Source organism: Grammomys surdaster, unplaced genomic scaffold (assembly GCF_004785775.1).
Source record: "Grammomys surdaster isolate TR1022 unplaced genomic scaffold, NIH_TR_1.0 126133, whole genome shotgun sequence".
In the NCBI taxonomy this organism is placed as follows: Eukaryota; Metazoa; Chordata; class Mammalia; order Rodentia; family Muridae; genus Grammomys; species Grammomys surdaster.
In genome coordinates, this window is record NW_021620941.1 from 2,803,840 (window position 1) to 2,823,766 (window position 19,927).

Here is a 19,927-nt window from a genome sequence, read left to right on the forward strand (position 1 = left end):
ATTTAAGGTCCTTGTTCTGTAGCTTCTTACGTTTGGCACCAGAAGCCACTGTGCCACTGCCTGGCCGGGTTTGGGCAGAATGGCCATAACAGAGAATGACCTCCAGGCCATACCTCAGCCCTCCTTTCCCACCCAGAGGGACACAAAGTCCGGTTGTTGACTTCTTGGAAAAGCTGCATCAGGGAGTTTAATGAGTGACCTGCCAGGCGAAGCTGTTTTCCAGCACGGATGGTGGGAAGAGCCTCCGTGGTCAGGTGCCCCAGGGGCCGGGTGGCTAGATGGTGCTGTGACCAATGGCAGCTGGAGGTGACAGGCAGCTGTGGGGCTGGGTCCAGCTGCAGCGCCAGCAGAGACACCTCTGGAGACTTCTTCTTTATGAGCCAACAGCTCCTGTAGGTGACCTAGGACAAACTTGGTCCCCACTAACCGGCCAATGATGCTGTGTTGTCTCTTTGCTACACTAGCCTGTTTCACAGCTTCAGAGGGAACAGAGGAGAAAAAGCAGGATGGGGCCCTGGGGACGGGACATGCCTCACTCCCTTCCTCAAGCCCGTCTACTCCATCTATCTCTGGCCTTTCTCCTCAACACTGCTGCTGAGCTATAACATTGAGATTGAGAGGCTCGTGAGCCTGCTCAGCAGCCGTGTGGGCTTAGACACAGTGCTTGCCTCTTGGCCGCCACTCTTGCATCTGTGAAATGGGGGTATTATCCTTGCCTTGGGAGTTTCTAGGGGAGTAAATATACTTGAATTCATGAAGGAATAGCTGGAGATGCACCAGACAGTATCTTGACAACCCAGAGAGAGGCTTGGGTGAGACTTGGGAAGCGTGGGCAGGACTGCAGCAGGGAGAGGACTGCTGTACCCAGCTTGCTGGTCCTCAGCCCCAGGGCGAGGCACTGTCCTCTTCAGGGCTACAAAGTTCACAAAAAGTTAACAACCTAGCAGAAACAGCCCAGGCTCTGATAACTGACACCTGAGTTTTCAGGAGTGTTGATCTAAAGATTCTCATGGGTAGGCCTGAGGTAAATGAGGTATGGTGGGCTTGGACACCTCGTCTCCGTTTGCCTTCTCCCCGTCCTCCCTCAGCCTGGAGTTCCAATCAGTGTGACTTAAAGTGGAGGTGGGGCTTTTATTTTCTTTCCCAGCTTTTATGTAAGTGGTTGAAAGAAGACAATATTGGGCTGGAGAGATGGCTCAGGGGTTAAGAGCACTGAGGTCCTGAGTTCAATTCCCAGCAACCACTTGGTGGCTCACAAGGATCTATAACTGGGATCCAATACCCTGTTCTGGTGTGTCTGAAGACAGCTGTAGTGTACTCATATAAATAAAATAAATAAATCTTTTTTTTTAAAAAAAGAAGAAAATGTCATGGTGTGAAAATAACCTGAAATGTGAGCGTCAGGAAGAGCCCCTCTCTCACCCTGAGGTGGGAGGGATGGCGGGGGCGGGGAACCTGCTAGGAGATGGTTCTACCACTGAGCTAACTCAGCCCCTGCTAGTGAAGTTTCAGTGGAGCCATGCACACCTGTAGTCGCCTGTTTTCTCTAGCTGTCTTGGCACTCTAAAAGCACAGGGAGTGAGTTGCATCAGAAACGAGATGTCCCGAAAAGCCAAAAAATATTTACTCTTTTGTCCTTTACGGAGAAGTGTGCAGAAGCCTGGCTTCACCTAAATCTGTTTTGAAAGGAGAAGGCTAAACAGGCATGGAGGCCTGTGCCTGTAATTCAAACACTCAAGGTTATCCTCAGCTACGTAGTGAGTTTGGGGTCATCCTGGGCTACATGAGACCCTGTTTAAACAAACACCCAATAAAACAAACAAAAATCAGAAAGAAAGTAGATGTGTCCAGGGGACAGTCTGTTGGCTGAAAGGACAGCTTCTAATCTAGAGGTTGGAGAGTTAGCTGGGGTAGCAAGGAGAAATGAGTTAACCTCAAAACCTTCTGCACCAGAGACAGGCTTTCCATAGCTATGTCTGGGGGCACCTGGCAAAAAGGCAGGTTACTGAGGCAGGGGTTTGCCCACCTACAGAGAAGGTCAAGGGTAGCAGAAAAGCAGTGCTTGGGTCAGCACACGGGAGCTCAGTCCCTCCAGCACACAAAGCCATATTGCTGATCCATCCCAAAGACCCCACGAGAACTCCCCGAGGCCCCCCTCACTTTTTCCTGAGCAATCCCCACCCCTACTGCTAGACCCTCCCCTTTCAGGACCCCGACCCCCTGCTGCTCCCTCCCTCCCTCCATCCCTCCCCTTATCAGGTATTTGCTCAAAGGTCATCCATTCAGTGAGGTCTATCAGGACCAGCTTGTTAAGGACTGCCCCAGAGGGGTTGGGGCTCTCTCTCTCTCTCTCTCTCTCTCTCTCTCTCTCTGTGTGTGTGTGTGAAGAGCATCTGGAATCTATTCAGCCTAATCCTGTTGGATACCCAGCTCTGCAGGCGTTCTATCTAGCCGGCTCTCTTTTCCCTCACACCGCCCCTTCCCTGCCCCTCGTCATTTGCACGCATTTGCACACATATGTGCATGTTTGTATGTGTGCAAACATGGGCATTCCCCAGGGACCATGTCCACTTTTTAAATATTATTAGTATCATTGTGTGTGTGTGTGTGTGTGTCATGGCACCTGTGCACAGTTCAGGGGACATCTCTTGGGGGTGGGTTCTCTCCTCCTACCCTGGGATCTAGAGACCAAATTCAGGTTATCCTCAGGCTTGATGGCAAGCACTTTTCTTATCTTTGAAACAGAGCCTCTCCCTGGCTGTGGGAACACTCATCTACTGGCAGGCATCCACCTGCCTCTGCCTTCTCACTGCTGGGGTTGCAGGCTGGGGCCCTCATGCCAGTGCACGGGTTCCAGGGATCAAACTCGTGCTTGCAAGGCTCGTACATTTACCAGTGTTGCCAAGTGCTCAGTGGGTCCCCGTCAACACTCCGCACAGACACAATCATGGAGGCCTTTTGCAATGAACATTTCTAAGGTTTTTTTTTAAAGTATGCTAATTCATTCACCATCTGGCCAAAGATAACGTGAGCCCTAGTTAGACGACTATAAAACCAACCCGGGGCTCAAGGCCCTAAGCTCTAGTGACAAAATTCACAATCAAGAAATAGAATCAGGCGTGTGTCTGCCACTTAGACAAGGGTCGGAGGAAGAAAAAGTCAAAAGGACAGGGGCAGTGTTTTTGGTGTTTTCGGTTTGAGGCAGGGCCTCATGTAGTCCCGGCTAATCTGGAGTTCACTGTCAGCCAGGATGACCTTCAACTCTGGATCCTGCTGCCTCTAACTCCCTAGCACTAAGGGTGTGTATCACTATCCCTGGCAATTTTAAATTGTTCGTGAGAATTAATATACAGTGTTTTTGGTACCGTGTACTGGTGTCGATGATGAACACCTAATTCTCATTAATTCTCTTGCAGCACTATGGGGAAGGAAGGTCCTGCTTTACTGTCTGGTTTTCACCAAACATCCAAGCCAGGGACAGCGGCCTTATGATTCCTAAGGACCTGGGTCTGCTGGACCCAGCAGCTGGGATCACAGCAGGGCTGGTCGAGTCCCTCCCAGGCCCCTCCTCAGTAAGATAAAATAACTCGACAAAGACATCAAGTCAGTAAAAAAAAAAAAAAAAGTTTTTATATTATACACATTCCATGTGGTCAGGACAGTGCCAGCCGCTACCACCCCTACTGGGTCTTCCCTCCTTGGGTCCTGGACCCCTGAGATCTTGCCCAGCTCCCCGCTGAGATTTGAGGAAGGACAGGACTCAGGCTTGCCCCATCGGCTTTGCCACCAAAGGGGGAGCAGTCCCTGCCCTGGGGTCAAGGCCCTGCGCACAGCAGTGTTTACCCAAGATCTCGCTGACGCACGGGGGCGGGAGAAGAGGATGTTCTCTGTCACCATAGGTGTCCTGGGCAAGGGCCACCCTGTTCCTCTCTGCGAGGTCATGGTGGATCTGCAGCTCTGGCCTCACTAGCTTCAGTACGGGTAGGGCGACACTGCGATTAGCAGGACATAGACGCTCTGGTGGCGGGGTGCCGCTGCGCGCACGGTCAGGCGGTAGAGCCCGGCTCGGGTGAGCGCTTTGCGGGTGTAGACCGCGCCTTGTCCAGCGCGCAGCTGGCGCAGAGCAAAGGGGCTGCGTGGGTCGGGCTCCAGCACAGTGAGTTCCGTGCGGTTGGCAGGGGTGCCAGCCTCGGAGAAGGCGGCCAGGCGGGCCACGTCGTGATGGGCGCGCACGCCGAGGGGCAGTGGCAGCAGGCGGTACTGCAGTGTGGACGGACCGCTGGCGCTGCAGTCCTGTGAGCAGCGACGGAAGCAGGTCCTGCAGGTGACACAAACAAGCTCATTGGGCTGCCATCCAGTGCACCCCAGTTCATCCCCATGCTTCCCGGATACCTTGCCTGGATATGCCACTGTTAGTCCATTTCAGAGATCAGCAAACTGAGGCCCAGAGAAGCCAGTTAGGGGTTTTCCTCCCCTTTAGCATGCCCTCCCAACACCTTTTTTCTTTTCCTTGCCCAAAGCCCAGGGCAGCTCAGTAAGCACACAGCATGATAAAACTCAGTCGCCTAGGCCCACTCAGAGGTGCCCAGAAGTGAGGAGCCTGGGGGCTGAGTCACAAGTCTGGACTCCCAGGGGTAGTAGGGGTTCAAAGACACTTGTTCTGTTTTGGAGGAGTCTCCTCCACCACCTGCCTCATTCCCTTTTGTAGGGTCTAGAACAGATACCAGCTCCAGACGCCTTCCTGAGGTCCTGAGGTCTTGGTGCCTCCTTATGAGCATGGTGAGCTGAGTCCTGGAGTTTGTGAGATTTCTCTAATTCCTATGTTTGGGGGTGCTTTCTGTCTGAGGTTATGTTTGTACAAGGGGAGGGTGTATTATTGGTCCCAGAGAGCACACACCGTGTAGTGTCATGGAGCCAAGCTTTTGTCCTGCCTGGGTACAGGTTTGCCAGGTGTGCCAGCATATCTGGCCCAGGATGTCTGACAGAGCAGCTTCCCCTGGCCTTGAGAAGCCTTCCTGGAGGTAGGGATCCAGGCACGGGCAAGCTGGAGAAAAAGCCCTGTACTCATGTGCCTTCCCCTTGTACCAGCTGGGCCCCTCCTTACCCAGGGCTGGAGCCCTGCCGGTAGGTGGTAGGACAGGGCGTGTCTACACACTGGAAGCTGCCTCTGGTGTTGAAGCACATCTGGCCAGGCCCACACTCGATGCCATCTTCCTCACACTCGTTGATGTCTGGGGGGTAGGGTGCGGTAGGGTGCGGTAGAACATGGGAGAGAAAGACCAGCAGAGGAGGGCATGTGAAAGAGATCACTTTCTGAGGTGGAGCCCTGAGGAGAGATCCTCCCCAACACCTCTCCATCTCCCAGGGGCATGTCTTTGAAGGGCATGGTTTATAGGGACTTCCTCCCATACGGGTGAGGTTCAGACTGAGGAGAATAGCCCAGGGAGGGGTGTGGACTGGCCCTGGCTGGCTCACCCTGGCAGTTCTTCCCGCTGGGAAGGAGGCGGTAGCCAGAGGGGCAGAGGCAATAGTAGCTCCCCTCTGTGTTTTGACAGGCATGCTGACACAGGCTCCTCACACTGCACTCATCAAGGTCTGCTCCAGGTGGGGACAGAAGGCAGAGAGATGCTGAGTCAGATTGCCGAGTGGCCATGTGCTCTGAGACCGGTCAGGGAAGCTCCCTGCTCAGGGCAGCCCCTCCCCTGCCTGCCTCACCCAGGTCTGCTGCAGGAGGAGTCTCTGGGCTGGTGAAGAGCAGGAGTCTCATCACCAAGGCAAGAAGAGGGGCCCCTCTACTACAGACTCCACCCTCTGTGCAGCCAGCCCAGCTTCCCCATGCTCCACGGACCACAGGCCTGCACCCGCTGCTCCCAAAAGCCGCTCTCTTTATAGCTTCTTGTCTAACTGGAACATTCTTTCACTCCCCCAAACCTCCCTCCCTCAAGAGGAGTGGTTCTCAAAGTGGGTTTTTTCCTCAGGCATCTTTTTAGGAGGGCCTCCTAAAAACATCCCAAAGATGGTTTGAACTCCACCTCAGTTCCCTCTTGAATCTCCTTCGTCCATTGGAAGCCATAGCCCTGTCCCCTCACTTGCAGAATCTCCCCCTGGCTCCACCCCACCTTGCCCATGAGTACTGGGTTTCTGAGTTTGTCTAGATCCATGCCCAGCCTAGAGCCCAGGACAACAGGGCCCGCCTTACCTGTACACACGCCATCCTGCCTTATGAAGCCAGGTGGGCACCAGGCCCGTCCCACACTACTCAGGGCTCCAGAACCGGGTCGGAGGGAGACCCAGGTGTGGTATGAACCATTAGGCCTGGGTATCCGAGACCTCAGCCAGGGCACAGATGGGCTCCGGTGGCTGACAATGGTAGTATTTTGACTGTTCCGTTCCAGGGGGGTACAGGTCCTGCCATCCCGTAGGAGGGTCTGGCCTGCTGGGCACAGGCATCGATAGCTGCCCTGGAGGTTCTGACACTGGTAGACACAGGGTGTGGGCAGTTGTAGGCACTCATTGATGTCTGTAGAGAGAGACCAGATAGGCTGTGAGGAGGGTACGGTGCTCTGTGGCCTGTAGCTGCCCCTTGGACTTTTTTTCTTTTTACTTTGAGACAGAGTCTTGCTTTGAATGTTCCTTGGAATGTGCCTCTGTCTCCTGAATACTGAAATGAGAGCTATGTACCTCTATGCCTGCCTCCAGCTGCCTCTCCCTGCCATCTTCCCAGAATTCAATGCTTTATACACGACACAGGGTTTCCCTTCAAGTTGGCCTCATGAGGATCCTGGTACCAGCATATTCCCTGACCTTAGGTCTGCAGTCAGGGCCTAACTCCTAGCTCTGAGCACCATCCCAGGCTGTAGAGTCCCGGTCCTTAGTGGGAGTCACCACACCACCCCATGCCGCTCTGAGGTCCTGCCTTGATCTTCTCCTCCTCTCTGGCATCCACAGAAGTGTCCCTATGGAGGATCTGGTGAGTGGCCTTAGCTATTGCTTCATTCTTGGACTCACCAGACCATAAACGCTCCTTGTTCTGAGCCAGAGCCAAGTGAGACCCAGGACCCAGAGGAGGTTCTGGTTATCCCCTTTACCTAGGCAAGGCAGGCTGTGACCTTGTTGGCGGTACCCTCTGGGACAACTACAGTGGTGGCCACCTGGAGTATTATCACAGAGTTGATTGTAGTGACACTCATCCAGCTGTTCCAGACATTCATCCACATCTGGGGAGGCAGTGGTGTTATCACAAGCATGGTCATGGAAGTGGTTCGGCCTCCTCCAAGGATGGGCCCTCCCCCTGCACAGTAAGGCCTTGTCTGTCTCTTTTTCTAACCAGGGCTGCACAGGCTGCATGCTGGCACTCCACCTCCTCCATCTCTGAGTGCCACACAAGGTTAGAAGGCAACAGGGTCCAGACTCCAGAGAAAAGAAGGGGCTTAGAATATGGGTTCCAGTAGAGCTGACATATTCTAGGCCCTGGGTAGGCAAAGTTCCTTTTACACAAGTTCCTTGTGTAAGAAGAGGCCCTACTGGTGTCATGTTGGTGAGGGGTTCAGATATGTGCAGGGTTTAAGGACCTGGTATATAGGAAAAGAAGAAGAAAGAAATGAAGGTAGGAATGTTGGAAGGAAGAGGAGGAAGGAAGGTAGGAAAGGAAAAAGGAAGGAGGAAGGAGGAAGGAGGAGGGAGGAGGAAGGAGGTAAAAGGGAAGGAGGCAGAGAGGGGGGAGGGAGGGAGAAAGAATCTCTTAAGATCCAGAAACTTAAAGACTCACAAATCTCTCCCTCTGGGCTATATAAACAGTAATGTTTGCCAAGGAAGAGGGGACTCTACAAGCTGCTGCCCAGGCTGGGGTGGGCTCCTCCAGGATGTGGCTGTCTTTGAGTCACTATGTCCTTGCAAGCAACTCCCATCCTGACTCCGTGAGCAGCCCATAAACTCTCTGGTTCACTGTGCTAGACTCCATCCACAAACTCGCTAGTTCACCATGCTAGACTCTATGGAGTTGTTTCTTTAGTCAGTTGCTGGTGTCTGATCTGGGATGAATAGATGTTGAAGTCTGCCCAGGAAAACACCACATGACATAGAGCCAGTGCATAAAGCCATACAGTGTGTAAAGGTCTCCCATCAAGGGACAACACGTGGATGTCAATGCAAAGGCCACTTGCCACTGATGCACAGAGACTGCCTGGAAGCTGTGTTGAGAAGGACCCAGAGGCCGGCTCTAGTCTGGATCATGGTGTGGGGGCAGCCTTGGAGGGAAGTGGCATCCCTGCTGCCTGACTTATTTCCCTCACATCATCAAACACCAGTGAGAGCAGAGATTGAAAAGAAAAGATAGGACTCAGCTCTGGGATTCTGCCAAGAGAGTTCTAGATGCCCCAAGTCTCAGTGACACTCTCTGGCCTCTTGGGAGTATGGTTGGGCCCTGCCTGGTGCCCCAGTCACCTTCACAACCGCTTCCATCAGCAGTTACCCGGAAGCCAGGCCTACAGAAAGGGAGGCAATTATAGGATCCAAGCAGGTTCACACAGTGCTGTCCCTCCTGGCAGGGGTGGGCATCGCCTGCACACTCATTCACATCTGGGGGCAGAGCACACAGGGGATGGGGTGGACCATGTGAACATTTGCCTTCCACAGCCATCCTTATACCCCAGCCCGGCCTGCTCACACAGCCTAGAAGGCCCAGACATGAAGGTCTCCCAGCCTGTAGTTCTTATGTAAGGTTGGAGACCATGTCCCCTTGGATTCTAGCTAGAAAGTCAAGGGAGACTTGGGAGGGCCAGGCCCCACTGCTGGGAGTGACAGACACAGGTTAGTATCAGGGGGAGACCTGTCATTCAGTCTTGGGTCAGAAAATGACACCGCTGTAGGTATGTGCTTCCCTTTGGAATCTGGGCCCTGAGGAGCCTACTGCACACCTGGGGCCAGGACTGAGCTGTACCTCTCGGGGCTTCTCACCTCTACAATTCCTGCGGTCCCAAGCCAGGGAGAAGCCACTGGGGCAGGAGCAGGAGAAGTGCCCGGGAGCATTGTGGCAGGTATGGGAGCAGGGGCTGGGACCCCCCGAGCATTCATCCTTGTCTGGTGGGAGACATGAGACTCTGTTCACAGTTCTTGCCAGCTGGCTGGGGCTGGCCTTCATCCCAGGGGAGGTCCACTTTGTTTCAGTCAGGGCCAGGGAAGAACTCACCCACACAAAATGCTCCCTGGGTGTCCAGCTCAAAGCCCTCAGGACAGCCAACATCATTTTCTTCTGTAATGCAAAAGGGAAGACCCTGAGGGAGCCAGTTCCCCAGGGCATCTTGGGCTTCTTCTTTGGGCTGGTCTAGGCACTGGACTCTGCTGGGAGCTCAGCCCCAGCTTTGAACCAGACGGTGACAGTGAGACAGCCAGCTGGCTCGGGGCCCAGGCTTATTGAAGGTGGTAGTTGTGGGGACATGCCTAGTCTTGTGCCCTGTGGGGACGAGGGGAGTGTGTGCTCCTAAGGGCGGAGAGCCAGGCGAACTCAAGAGAGACCACTAGAGAGAAGTAGACTGTTTGAGATCACGTATGCAAAAGTTCTCAGGAGACTCCAATAGCCATGCCGTCATGGCTGATAGCCATGATTGTGATAGCCGTCAACAGCCAGCAAGAAAGGGAGATGAGACTGCCTCGGCAATTGTAGGGGCAGTCACCCTTAGCAAGGTGGCCACTGGTGGCCAGTTAAGGCTGTAGAGGCAGAGCCTGTACTGCTGGCCTGGAGACCCCGAGAAGCTAGCAATTCATGCCCACTGTGCAGCTAGGAAGCCTGGGATTCACACCAGGTCCAGAGCTGGACAGTGCATTGCAGATAGACTGTGAATCAGGGTGTGCCTTGCCTTATAGCCTTGCTCTTTCCAGCGTTCCTCTCAAGAAAAGATACTTTTAAAGCATTCCTTGGCTCTGACTACATGGTGTGCTCAGGTGGGTCAACAGAAGTTGCGCCCATGGGGCCTTTGGTGCAGGCACCTTGGGAGAAGGAAGTGGGTGTGGTGTCGGAGCCAAGCTAGAGTGGGCGGGGCCAGACTGGAATGGGCGGGGCCAGAGGAGATAGGCTGCTCCCCTGTGCTCACCGGTCTTTCTAGCCTGTGCTTGGTGCGAATGGCCAGTTGAATTTGGGCCTCTGGCAGTCTTAGCTGGCAGGGTGGAAGTGGGACAGTGGGGCCTCACCTGCTTGCAGGGCTGTGGTAAGCTGGAAGTTCAGGGCCTCTGCCTCAGGGTCGAAGGCCGAGCTGATAGAGGAGGCCCGAAGGTGCTGCACCAGCTGGGGCTGGGGGCCCCGGGTCTCATCATACTGGATGCTGTGATTGCAGTGCAGGGAGGCTGGGAGGCTGTCGTGGAGGAAGCGCTGTGTGGAGCCCACGAATAGCTGGCCAGGCCCGGTCTGCACGTAGCGCTCCTGGAAGTCCTGGGGAGGGGCAGGGTTCTACTTCAGAGAAGCCAGAAGGGAGCTGGGGTGCTGCATGGAGAAGACTAGGCAAGCCTCCTTATCTCTTCTGCCCAACATGGCAGTCAGGGTCAACACCATGCCTGTGATGTTCTTGTTTATGGAGTATGAGAAATGCTCGGTTCTAACTGGCAGCTCCCACCTGAGACCCATCGTAGCTGGCTTCTGGGGTATGAGGAAGGAAAGTGGGCGTGTCTGCTGAGGTGGGTGGGTGGAGCAGCCCAGAGCTAGCTAGTACCTGCATGTGTAGGTCTGCATCTGCCAGGTTCTCTGGGACCATGCCGTTGATTCTCATGTCCACAATCAGGAGTCCGTCAGGATCCAGGCCCCGGGCCACCTGGGTCATTGTAAGCAGCTCTCCTGCAAGCCATCCCCACCCAGCCTGGAGTCAGCGCAGGGGCAGTCTGGGCTCTCTCAGGCCCTGCCCCCCCGCTGTCTGCAAGAAGACCACACTCACCTGTAGAAAATTCCATCTGTGACTCCTGCTGGAAGCTGCCACCCGTCAGAGAGTAGCCATTTAAGGCCTCTCCGCTCTCTCTAGCCAGGGCCCAGTAGATGGGGGCAATAGTGACCACCAGCACCCGCATTAGAGGCCCTGGATATAGCAGAACACAGAGGGCATGTTAGGACTGGAGTCTTGGGACAGCAGTGCTGCTCACGATGCCTCTGTGGCTCTCCTTGCTCAGCCTTTCCCTCCTGGGCCATGCTTGGTTTTGTGACTACCTATGCCAGGTGTTTAGCAGATCCCAGGAGGGAGCAAAATCAAACATATACTTTATGGGACAGCTAGAAAGCAAATACAGTAAAGAAATGCACGGGATGTGATATTTAGCCAGGTTCAACAAAACCAGATTGATGTCCCCATGGCCCCTGGGATGGCATAGGCTATCACTATGTGCTGGCTGGGTTGATGATCAACTAACTTGTACACAACTTCTGCAAATGCTGGGAGAGGAAGGAGTGCTCTGAGCCGTTGACTGCCCTGGGTGTCATGTGACATCTGAACCTCTTAGGGCTAGGAGAGGCCACAGACTAGGTCAGGGGAGCACCTCCCACTCACAGCTTCTTCAGAGTCGGGGACGGTGGCAGCACGTAACAGGGTGACAGGAGGGAGCTAGAGCCCTTGTGGGCGGCAGAACCTGCCCGGCTCCTCAGAGCCTCCATCTCATTACAATCAAGCTCACTGGGCCTGGGTCTAGATGTCCCCCCCATGGCTCCTGCAGCTGGAAGCAGTGGCCACAGCTAGGCAGCAGTTTGTTTAAATTTGGTCTCTGTTGACTGTGGCTTCAAATCTGGCAGTTAAAGTCCCCTGGCCTGGGGCTGGAGAGATGTCTCTGTTAAGAGCATTTGTTTGTCTTACAGAGAATCTGGGTTTAACTCCCAGCACCCACATGGTGGCACACAGCCATCTGTAACCCCAGTTACAGAGGACCAGACATTCTTTTCTGGCCTCTGCAGGCAGCAGGCATGCACATGGTTGTACATGCTGATATGCAAGCTAAACATGTATGTGTACACGTAAAATAAAAACAAATGATTCTAAAACAAAGCAAAAAACCCAAACAAAAACAAAAAACACAACAATAAAAGCCAACAGCTGAGGCCATGTGTGGCTTCTGAAGAGCTGTTCCTAGTGAGAACCTGTCTCGGCCTTTCCCTGTACTGGGTCCTTGGAAGGGGCCTTGGGTCCTTTAGGTAGGCTGCCAAGGCGGCCTGTGAGCCACCTGGATACTCTCTGCTCAAGGCATTCTGCTTCTTGAATCTGTGATTCAAAGTAGGTGCATGCCTCCTTCTCTTCCTCCTCTTCTTCCTCCTCTTGCTTCCTCTTCCTCTTCCTCCTGCTCTTCCTCTTCCTCCTCTCCTTCCTCCTTCTTTCTTCTTGATGTTTTGAGGCAGGGTTTCTCTGCATAGCCCTGACTCTCCTGGAATTCACTCTGTAGATCTGGCTGGCCTGGAACTCTGAGACTCATCTGCCTCTTCCTATTCTCCCAAGTGCTAGGGTTAAAGGCGTGCGCCACCATACCAGGCTGCCTCCTGCTTATTAGATGATGGAATTCTGGCTCTTTCCTGCTGTCTGCCCCCTCCAACTCATGTCTGTTAAGCAATTCTAGTGATTCTTCACTTTTCTATCTGCTTCCATTGGTGGGGGGGGGCTCCCCAAGTGTAAATGACATTCCTATCATCCCCAGAGCTTCTGATGGAGTACTCTCATACCACCCTCTCCCTGTCTGATTTCACATGGCTTTGTTTGGTGATCGTGGTAGGCTGTGGGAGCCTGTGAACAGGAGAGAGATTCAGCTCTTGAAGGCAGTCCTATCTCCAGGTACTAGGCCTTGAACAAGCCTTTTCTGTTGTGTGGGTCCAGCATGTGTCCCAGCCCTGATCCCCGACATACCCACACTTGCTGGGACGTGGCTGATGCTGCTCCAGATGGTAGGGACCTCAGAACTGCCCTGCTGTCGCACACTGACGTTGAGAGTAGCCATTCCAAATTTCTGGCCATTGATGACTCCGATCAGGTTGCCCTGGCTGCCCTTAGGCTCCCCTATGAGGCAGGAGACAGACAGCAGTGTCACATGCTACCCACTCTGAGCCCCCGTGCAAAGGGGCCACTGCTACTATTTTATCAAATCAGAAATTGAGGCTCAGAAAGGCACGGACGGTGTCCAAAGACACACAGCTAAAAGGTAATAGACTCAAAGCACAGAAGATCTGGGCTCTAAAACGAAGGAGGCTGCATCTGGGGAGAGGGCTCAGCCAGTGAGCTTGTCATACAAGCACGAGGGCCTGAGCTTGGTCCCCAGAACCCATAGAAATGCTGTAGTCCTGGCGCTGGGGAGGCAGAGACAGCAGAGGCAGAGGTGGAACCCTGGGCTTCACTGGCTAGCTAGCTTAACTTAATGGGTTCAGTGAAAGATTCTGTATCAAAAACAAGATGGGCAGTTCCTGGGGAGTGATACAAGTTGTCATCTGGCCTCCATATGCACCTGCACACACACACACCTGCATACATACATGTACACACATGCACCTACACACATGTATATACAAATGAACCTACTCACACATGCAACTGCACACATATGTACCTGTGCATTGCACCCACACACATACACCTGCACATACACATGCATGTAAAGCCAGTCAAGTCATGTCCCTAGGTCATATCAAGTTGGCTTGTTTATAAAATGAGGAGGTGGGTCTACAGACACACAGAAGACATATTGGTCTAAAACTTGCCAAGAGCTATGAAGGCAGGGGCTGGCATGCTGTAGGGACAGGGCACCATGCCAAGAATGGAGTATTATCACCAGAGCCTCCTCATTCCATCAGTGGCCCTGGCTCCAGCTGGCCTGCAGCTGCTCTGGCTGGAGTGGGCTGGCTGCCCAGAGGCTGCCAGGCAGTTCAAGCAGCCGTTCTCTTGCACAAATTCAATAGATGACATCGGCCCACAGGGCCCCTGCTTCCTCTGCCTAATGAACCAGCTGCCTCCTTTGGGCAGATGGCCTTCCAGGGGGAACAAGACAGAGGGAGACTGGCTCTCTGCTCACCTGCCCTCCGGGGAAATTAACAACAAATTGCAGATGAGCTGTCAAAAAAATAACACAGAACATTCCATGGCCAGGATCTTAAATGGTCAATCAGGACGGGCTAATGCCAGGTTCTAGGAAGTGCAGCCCTCAGCTAGGGTCTGGTGATACCCGTCTGGAATGCTTCACAACAGTGAACAGGGAGGAAGACAGCCTGACCTAGATCCCTGGAGGCCACAGGAGCGCTGAGCCCTTGAATGGCAGGCCACTTTTTAGACTTTAGGAGCCTCAGCCTCTTGTCGCCCAACCCCTCAAAAAGCAGTTAGGGCTAGGGCAGTTACTTACAACTGCAGAAAGAATAAAGCAGCAGGAAGGAGAGACAGGTATGTAGTCAGGGGCTTCATCAAGTTGGAGCTACAGCTGTGGTCGGGAGAACTCAGCGCTTGCCTAGCTGGTTCCACCCCTAGGACTGAAAAATCAAGGCCAACCAAACAAATGAAAACAACACACAAAACAGGGGTTGGAGAGATGTCGGGTAAAGTACCTGATGTGCAAGCAGGAAGACCTCAGCTAGGGTATGTGCACATAAAAGCTGGGCCTGTACCTCTAGTGCTGGGGGGAGAAAGGGCTGCAAGAAAGGTAGATCCCTGGGGCTTGCTGGCCAGACAGCCTAGGAAACTGGTGAGCCCTGGGTTAGTGAGAGACTCTGGCTCACACGTAAAGTAAGGAGGGAGGCTGGAGAGATGGCTAAGTAGTTAAGAGTGTGTACTGTTCCTCCAGAGGACCCAGGTTCAGTTCCCAGCATCCATACCAGGCAGCTCACAGCCATCTGTAACTCAAGTTTCAAGGAAACCAGCGCCCTCTTCTGGCTTCCAGGGGCACCTGCATGCACATGGTGCACATAAATTCACATAGGCACACAATACACATAAATAAGGAAAATAAATCTTTTTATAGGCTCGGAGAGCAATAGAAGAAGACACTCAATGTCAACTTCTGATTCTTCACCTGCCACACACATACACACTCGTACATAACACATTCATATACACACACACACACACATACATTCACACACATACACATAAAACTAAAAAAAAACAAAAAACAAAAAACTTCAAGATCCCTTTACACAACAAAGCAATTGAAGGAACTTAAACCAGGCAATTCCTGAGGTCTACCAAATGGAGAAGGTGGCCACTGTGGATGTGAGCGTGGAGGCTGAAACAGGAAGCTGTTATTTGTCTTTCACAGCCAAGAGAATTGTAGATGGAAATGCCACACGTAATGAAGTGAAACCGAAAAAGATGTGTCTCCAGGCAGATTTTCATGGGATGTCATCCAAGTCAGGCAGAAAGGAGGGCAAGTTTTAAAGCTAACCTATACATTGTGTAGGAAGCAAGAGCTTATCTATTTACAATTGGAGAGAAAACAAAAAACATACAAACAAAAAACTGGAGTCAGGCATGGTGGGTTGTGCCTGAAATACCCGCACTGGGGGAGACTGAGGCAGGAGGATTGCTGTGAGTTCTAGGGCCAGCCTGGGCTACAGAGTGAGAATGCTACAAAATGGAGCTAAATTATTACCGAGAATTCCCTAAGCATGGAGGAGAAAGGCAGTTCCACAAAGTTGTCCTCTGCTGTGACATGCATACCACCCCCAGTGCAAATAAATAAAAAATATACAAAGAATCACCTAAGCACGTTCTGGTCAATGAATTATGGGTAATAACTAGTTTTCTGATTTCAGATTTCTGTCTTCTCTGGCCTTTCTGTAACTAGCATATATGAAGGGAAATAGTCATTTCCACCATGAAATGAAGAGCTGTGCGGGGAGCCCCTCCCCACACTACCTCCTCTTCCACATCGTGATGCTCTAACCCCAGGACCTTAGGGTGGCACCTCATTTAGAAATGGGATCTTCACAGAGAACAGCATGTTGAAATGAGGTCATCAGGGCGAGCCCTTGTCCAGTACGCCTGGTGGCTTTATAAAAGCAGGAAATTAGAGGCTGTCTTTAGCTACTGTTCTTTCTGTTGCTGTGAAGAGACACCAGGACCAAGGCAATTCTAACAAAAGAAAGCATTTAATTGGGGGCTTGCTTACAGTTTTAGAGGCTTAATCCATGATTATCATGGCAGGAAGCAGATAGAAAGGCACTGGAGCAGTCGGTAGCTGAGAGCTTTATATCCAGATTTATAGGCAACAGGCAGAGAGTCAGACACTGGGCCTGGTGTGAGCTTTTGAAACCTCAAAGCCCACCTCCAGGGGCACACCTCCTTCAACAAGGCCACACCTTCTAATCCTTCCAAACAGTTCATCAACTGGGAATGCAGCATTCAAAGGAATGAGCCTATGGGGCCCACCCTCATTCAACCCTTCTTGTGAATGGGAGTCCACAGGGAGATCGCAGTACAACAATGCAGGCAAAGATTGGGCAGCTCTTCCAGAAGCCAAGGAATTCCAATGATGGCCAGAAGCAAGGAGCAGAGTCTCCTGCTGAGGCTCAAGAGGAACCAGTTCTTCCAAGGCTTTGATTTTGTACTAATGGCCTCTAAAACTGAAAGATCGCGTCTGTTAACTAAGCCCTAGACTATTGGATTTCATTACGTCCACCTCAGAAACTAAAACAGAGACCATATACAGAGCTTTGTGGTTTGAACTGGGAGCTTGTCACCAGGAGAGAGGAAGAGTTAGGACCAAGTTCTGAAACAGAGGGAAGTCCCTCAGTCCTGAAGCCACCCTTGAGCTAGCAACTTCCTCTGGGTATCCAAGAACCACTGATGTCTGGGTACACTTGTTAGCAACTTGCCCCTTCTTACAGACAAGGGAACTAGGGACCAGAAAGTTTCCCACATTTGCTTGACAAATGTCAAATCTCAATTTCTTTAGAGGTGCTGCTGGCTGGAGAAGAGATCTATGGAGAGAGTGTGACACCAGACGGAAATAGATGATTGGTGATGTCTGCCATAAGTGGGGTTAGAGAAGGGTCCTTTGGACAGAGATTCTGTGTGTGGAAATGAATTGGTGATGTCTGTCATTGACAAGAGATACAAACCCATGCCTATGGGATATTTGGTGCAGAGGAAGACAATCCAGAAACAATATTCTGTGACTTTTCTTTATGTTGATTTGAGTTGTTTTACTATGGTTGCTCAGGACACCCCTTTTCGATATTAAAGTTTGGCTTGACCCTAAGGAGAAGGGGGCTGATTAAGGAACCTCTAGGTAGTGGGGGTCAGTAATGCCAGTATTCTTTCTGATGCCCTACCATTGCTGTGTGAGGCTTGGGATGACCACTAGTTCACAGATGTTCACAGTAAAGTCCTCAGGGCATCATAGGTCATCTTATTTTTTCTTGAGGTCATGGGGTGTCCACATGGAGGATATGGGCCAATGTCAGACGACCCAGAACAGCCTGGTTCTCTGGCCAAGGCGAATGTGGTAAATGCTTAGCCCTTCTGAGATTCAGTTTCCGCAGACAGGATGGTCTCACCTGCCTCACACTCAGTTTTTTTTTTTTTTTTTTTTTTTTTTTTGGTTTTTCAAGACAGGGTTTTTCTGTGTAGCCTTGGCTGTCCTGGAACTCACTCTGTGGACCAGGCTGGCCTCGAACTCAGAAATCCGCCTGCCTCTGCTTCCCAAGTGCTGGGATTAAAGGCGTGCGCCACCACCACCCGGCCTCACACTCAGTTTTAACTAAGTGAAGAACCAGGAAGCCTGCAGGGCAGTGGTCCAGGCTCTGCTAAGCAGGACGCATCCACCAGCCTCAGTCTGAAGGCCTAGGCAGGGACTCTCCTTACCTCTCACGGCCAGCAACGCCTTGGCTGTGGCAGAACCCAGAAGATTGTGAGCAACACACTCATACACTCCCGCGTCTCCAGCTTCCACACGCTCCAGCCACAGGCTCCCGTCTGGCAGGGCCCGGAGCCTCCGGCCAGCCTGTACTGGTCGGCCTGCCCGGAGCCACTCGATTGTAGGCACAGGCTCTCCTGTGGCCCGGCACTGTAGCTCCACATCCACTCCGGACCTCACCGTCACGTCCCGAGGCTCTACCTGGAACACTGGGGCACCTGTGGGAGGAGCGGGGCAGGTTTTAGGGAGAGGCATGTCTATTCCAGTGATATGTGCTTATTTAGAAAACAGCAGGGCCGGGCAGTGGTGGCCCACGCCTTTAATCCCAGCACTTGGGAGGCAGAGGCAGGTGGATTTCTGAGTTTGAAGCCAGCCTGGTCTACAGAGTGAGTTCCAGGACAGCCAGAGCTACACAGAGAAACCCTGTCTTGAAAAACCAAAAAAAAAAAAAAAAAAAAGAAAAAAAAAAGAAAAAAGAAAACAGCAGAAGGTGGGAAGGATATAGAGTCACACACATTCCTCCCCTGCAGCTACCGGCCTCTTCACTGCCCTACACATGAGGGACATGCTTTCTCCATGAGGCCATTGTCATGTGTACACACTGCTGCTTCTGCTCTATGAGGCCACCTCACATTTGATGGTGCCACCCCCCCATGATATCACTAAGAGCTTGGGATATGGCTCAGTAAGAGTACTCGCTGTGAAAGCATGAGGACCTGAGTTCAAATCCTCACCACCTACATTTAAGACACCAGGTGTGCACTCCACTGGTATTTATATTCTCTGTACTTTAATCAGCCATCCATCGATATTGCCCCACCCCCACCCCAAGGCTCAGGAACCATCATGGAACACAGAATAGGAAGCCTGTAAGAGCCAGAAGTCAGGGAGGGCCAGAGTAAATGTGTGTCCTGGATTCAACAGGACCACTAAGGTCATGAACTCTCACCAGCCCTTGGTTGCTTGTAAGACCTGCAGGAATCAAACCATTCAACATTCGAACACAGACCTAGGATGAGCTTAAGAGCCCCCTCCCCTGAGGAGCTGTTGACAGCTGACAACTTCTGGAGAATATGGTTTCTTTAAGGATGTGGCACCCAGTAGGTCAATCTGGATGTAGGTCATCAGATGGCCCCACACCCCAGACCCAGGAGTATATATACAGAGTATATATAGTATATATATAGTCTATGTACAGCACAAATTAGACTTGGTGGCTTATAAAAAACAGAAGACCACAAAGTTGTGAGTGGGTGGAGAGGTGATCTCGGAGGAGTTAGCAGGATGAGTGGGTGAATATGATGAAGACACGTTGTATCAAATTCTCAAAGAATTAAAGCCTTATGTTAAAAAACACCAATCATGGCTGTGCATGCCTGTAACTAACCCAGTGCTATGGAGGGCAGAGAAAAGAGGATTGTTGGGGCTTGCTGGCTGCCAGTCTAGGTCCAGTTTCAGTAACGGACCCTGTCTGGAGGGGATAAAGAGCAATCAAGACCCCAAGCACTTCCTCTGAATTCTGTATGCAATTCCGCAGGCGTGGACACTTGCACTTGTGCTCTCACACACAATCATATGTAAGCATGCACACAAATTCTATTTATTTATTTTTTTATCTTTCAGGTTTTGGAGACAGGGTTTCTCTGTGCAGCTCTGGCTGTCCTGGAACTTGTTCTGGAGACCAGTTTGGCCTTGAACTCCAAGATCTGCCTGCCTTTGCCTCCTGAGTGTTGGGATTAAAGGTATGTGACATCACAACCTGGCACACACAAATTACATATCAAAGTGATGTTACAGTGGTCTCAGTGTGTGTAAGCATACTCTGGGATGTTCCCATGGTGACCATATTGTATGTTCTACTCGCTGTCTTCACTCCACAATTAGACCATAGCCACGGTCACGCTCTGCTCAACACTTATTTTTAAGGTCTGTATAGTATTCCACCATTTACGTCTATTGTGATTTTCTACATGGAGCCCCAACAGTACGATATTAAGATGATTATGAGCCACTTTCTAGAACTACCTGGTCTTAATGGCCCCTGATGGGTGGACCTGACACTGTGACATGGGCCGAGGGC

The 19,927-nt window shown here is 51.9% G+C and overlaps 1 protein-coding gene across 1 annotated transcript in view; it reads right to left on the reverse strand.

Moving 5' to 3' along the window:
* Positions 1 to 3,604: 3,604 nt before the first annotated feature.
* The window catches only part of Hmcn2 (hemicentin 2), a 155,063-nt gene continuing 138,740 nt past the window's right edge, over positions 3,605 to 19,927 (reverse strand). The window contains exons 86-98 of the mRNA XM_028757187.1: positions 17,796 to 18,065; positions 12,858 to 13,007; positions 10,920 to 11,057; positions 10,701 to 10,822; positions 10,186 to 10,423; positions 9,188 to 9,250; positions 8,956 to 9,078; positions 8,443 to 8,577; positions 7,089 to 7,217; positions 6,200 to 6,520; positions 5,476 to 5,595; positions 5,105 to 5,231; positions 3,605 to 4,318 (exon numbers count right to left, since the gene is read on the reverse strand). Coding sequence (XP_028613020.1) covers positions 3,973 to 4,318; positions 5,105 to 5,231; positions 5,476 to 5,595; positions 6,200 to 6,520; positions 7,089 to 7,217; positions 8,443 to 8,577; positions 8,956 to 9,078; positions 9,188 to 9,250; positions 10,186 to 10,423; positions 10,701 to 10,822; positions 10,920 to 11,057; positions 12,858 to 13,007; positions 17,796 to 18,065 — 2,282 coding nt within the window. The 3' untranslated portion in view covers positions 3,605 to 3,972. The remainder of the gene's footprint in view (positions 4,319 to 5,104; positions 5,232 to 5,475; positions 5,596 to 6,199; positions 6,521 to 7,088; positions 7,218 to 8,442; positions 8,578 to 8,955; positions 9,079 to 9,187; positions 9,251 to 10,185; positions 10,424 to 10,700; positions 10,823 to 10,919; positions 11,058 to 12,857; positions 13,008 to 17,795; positions 18,066 to 19,927) is intronic.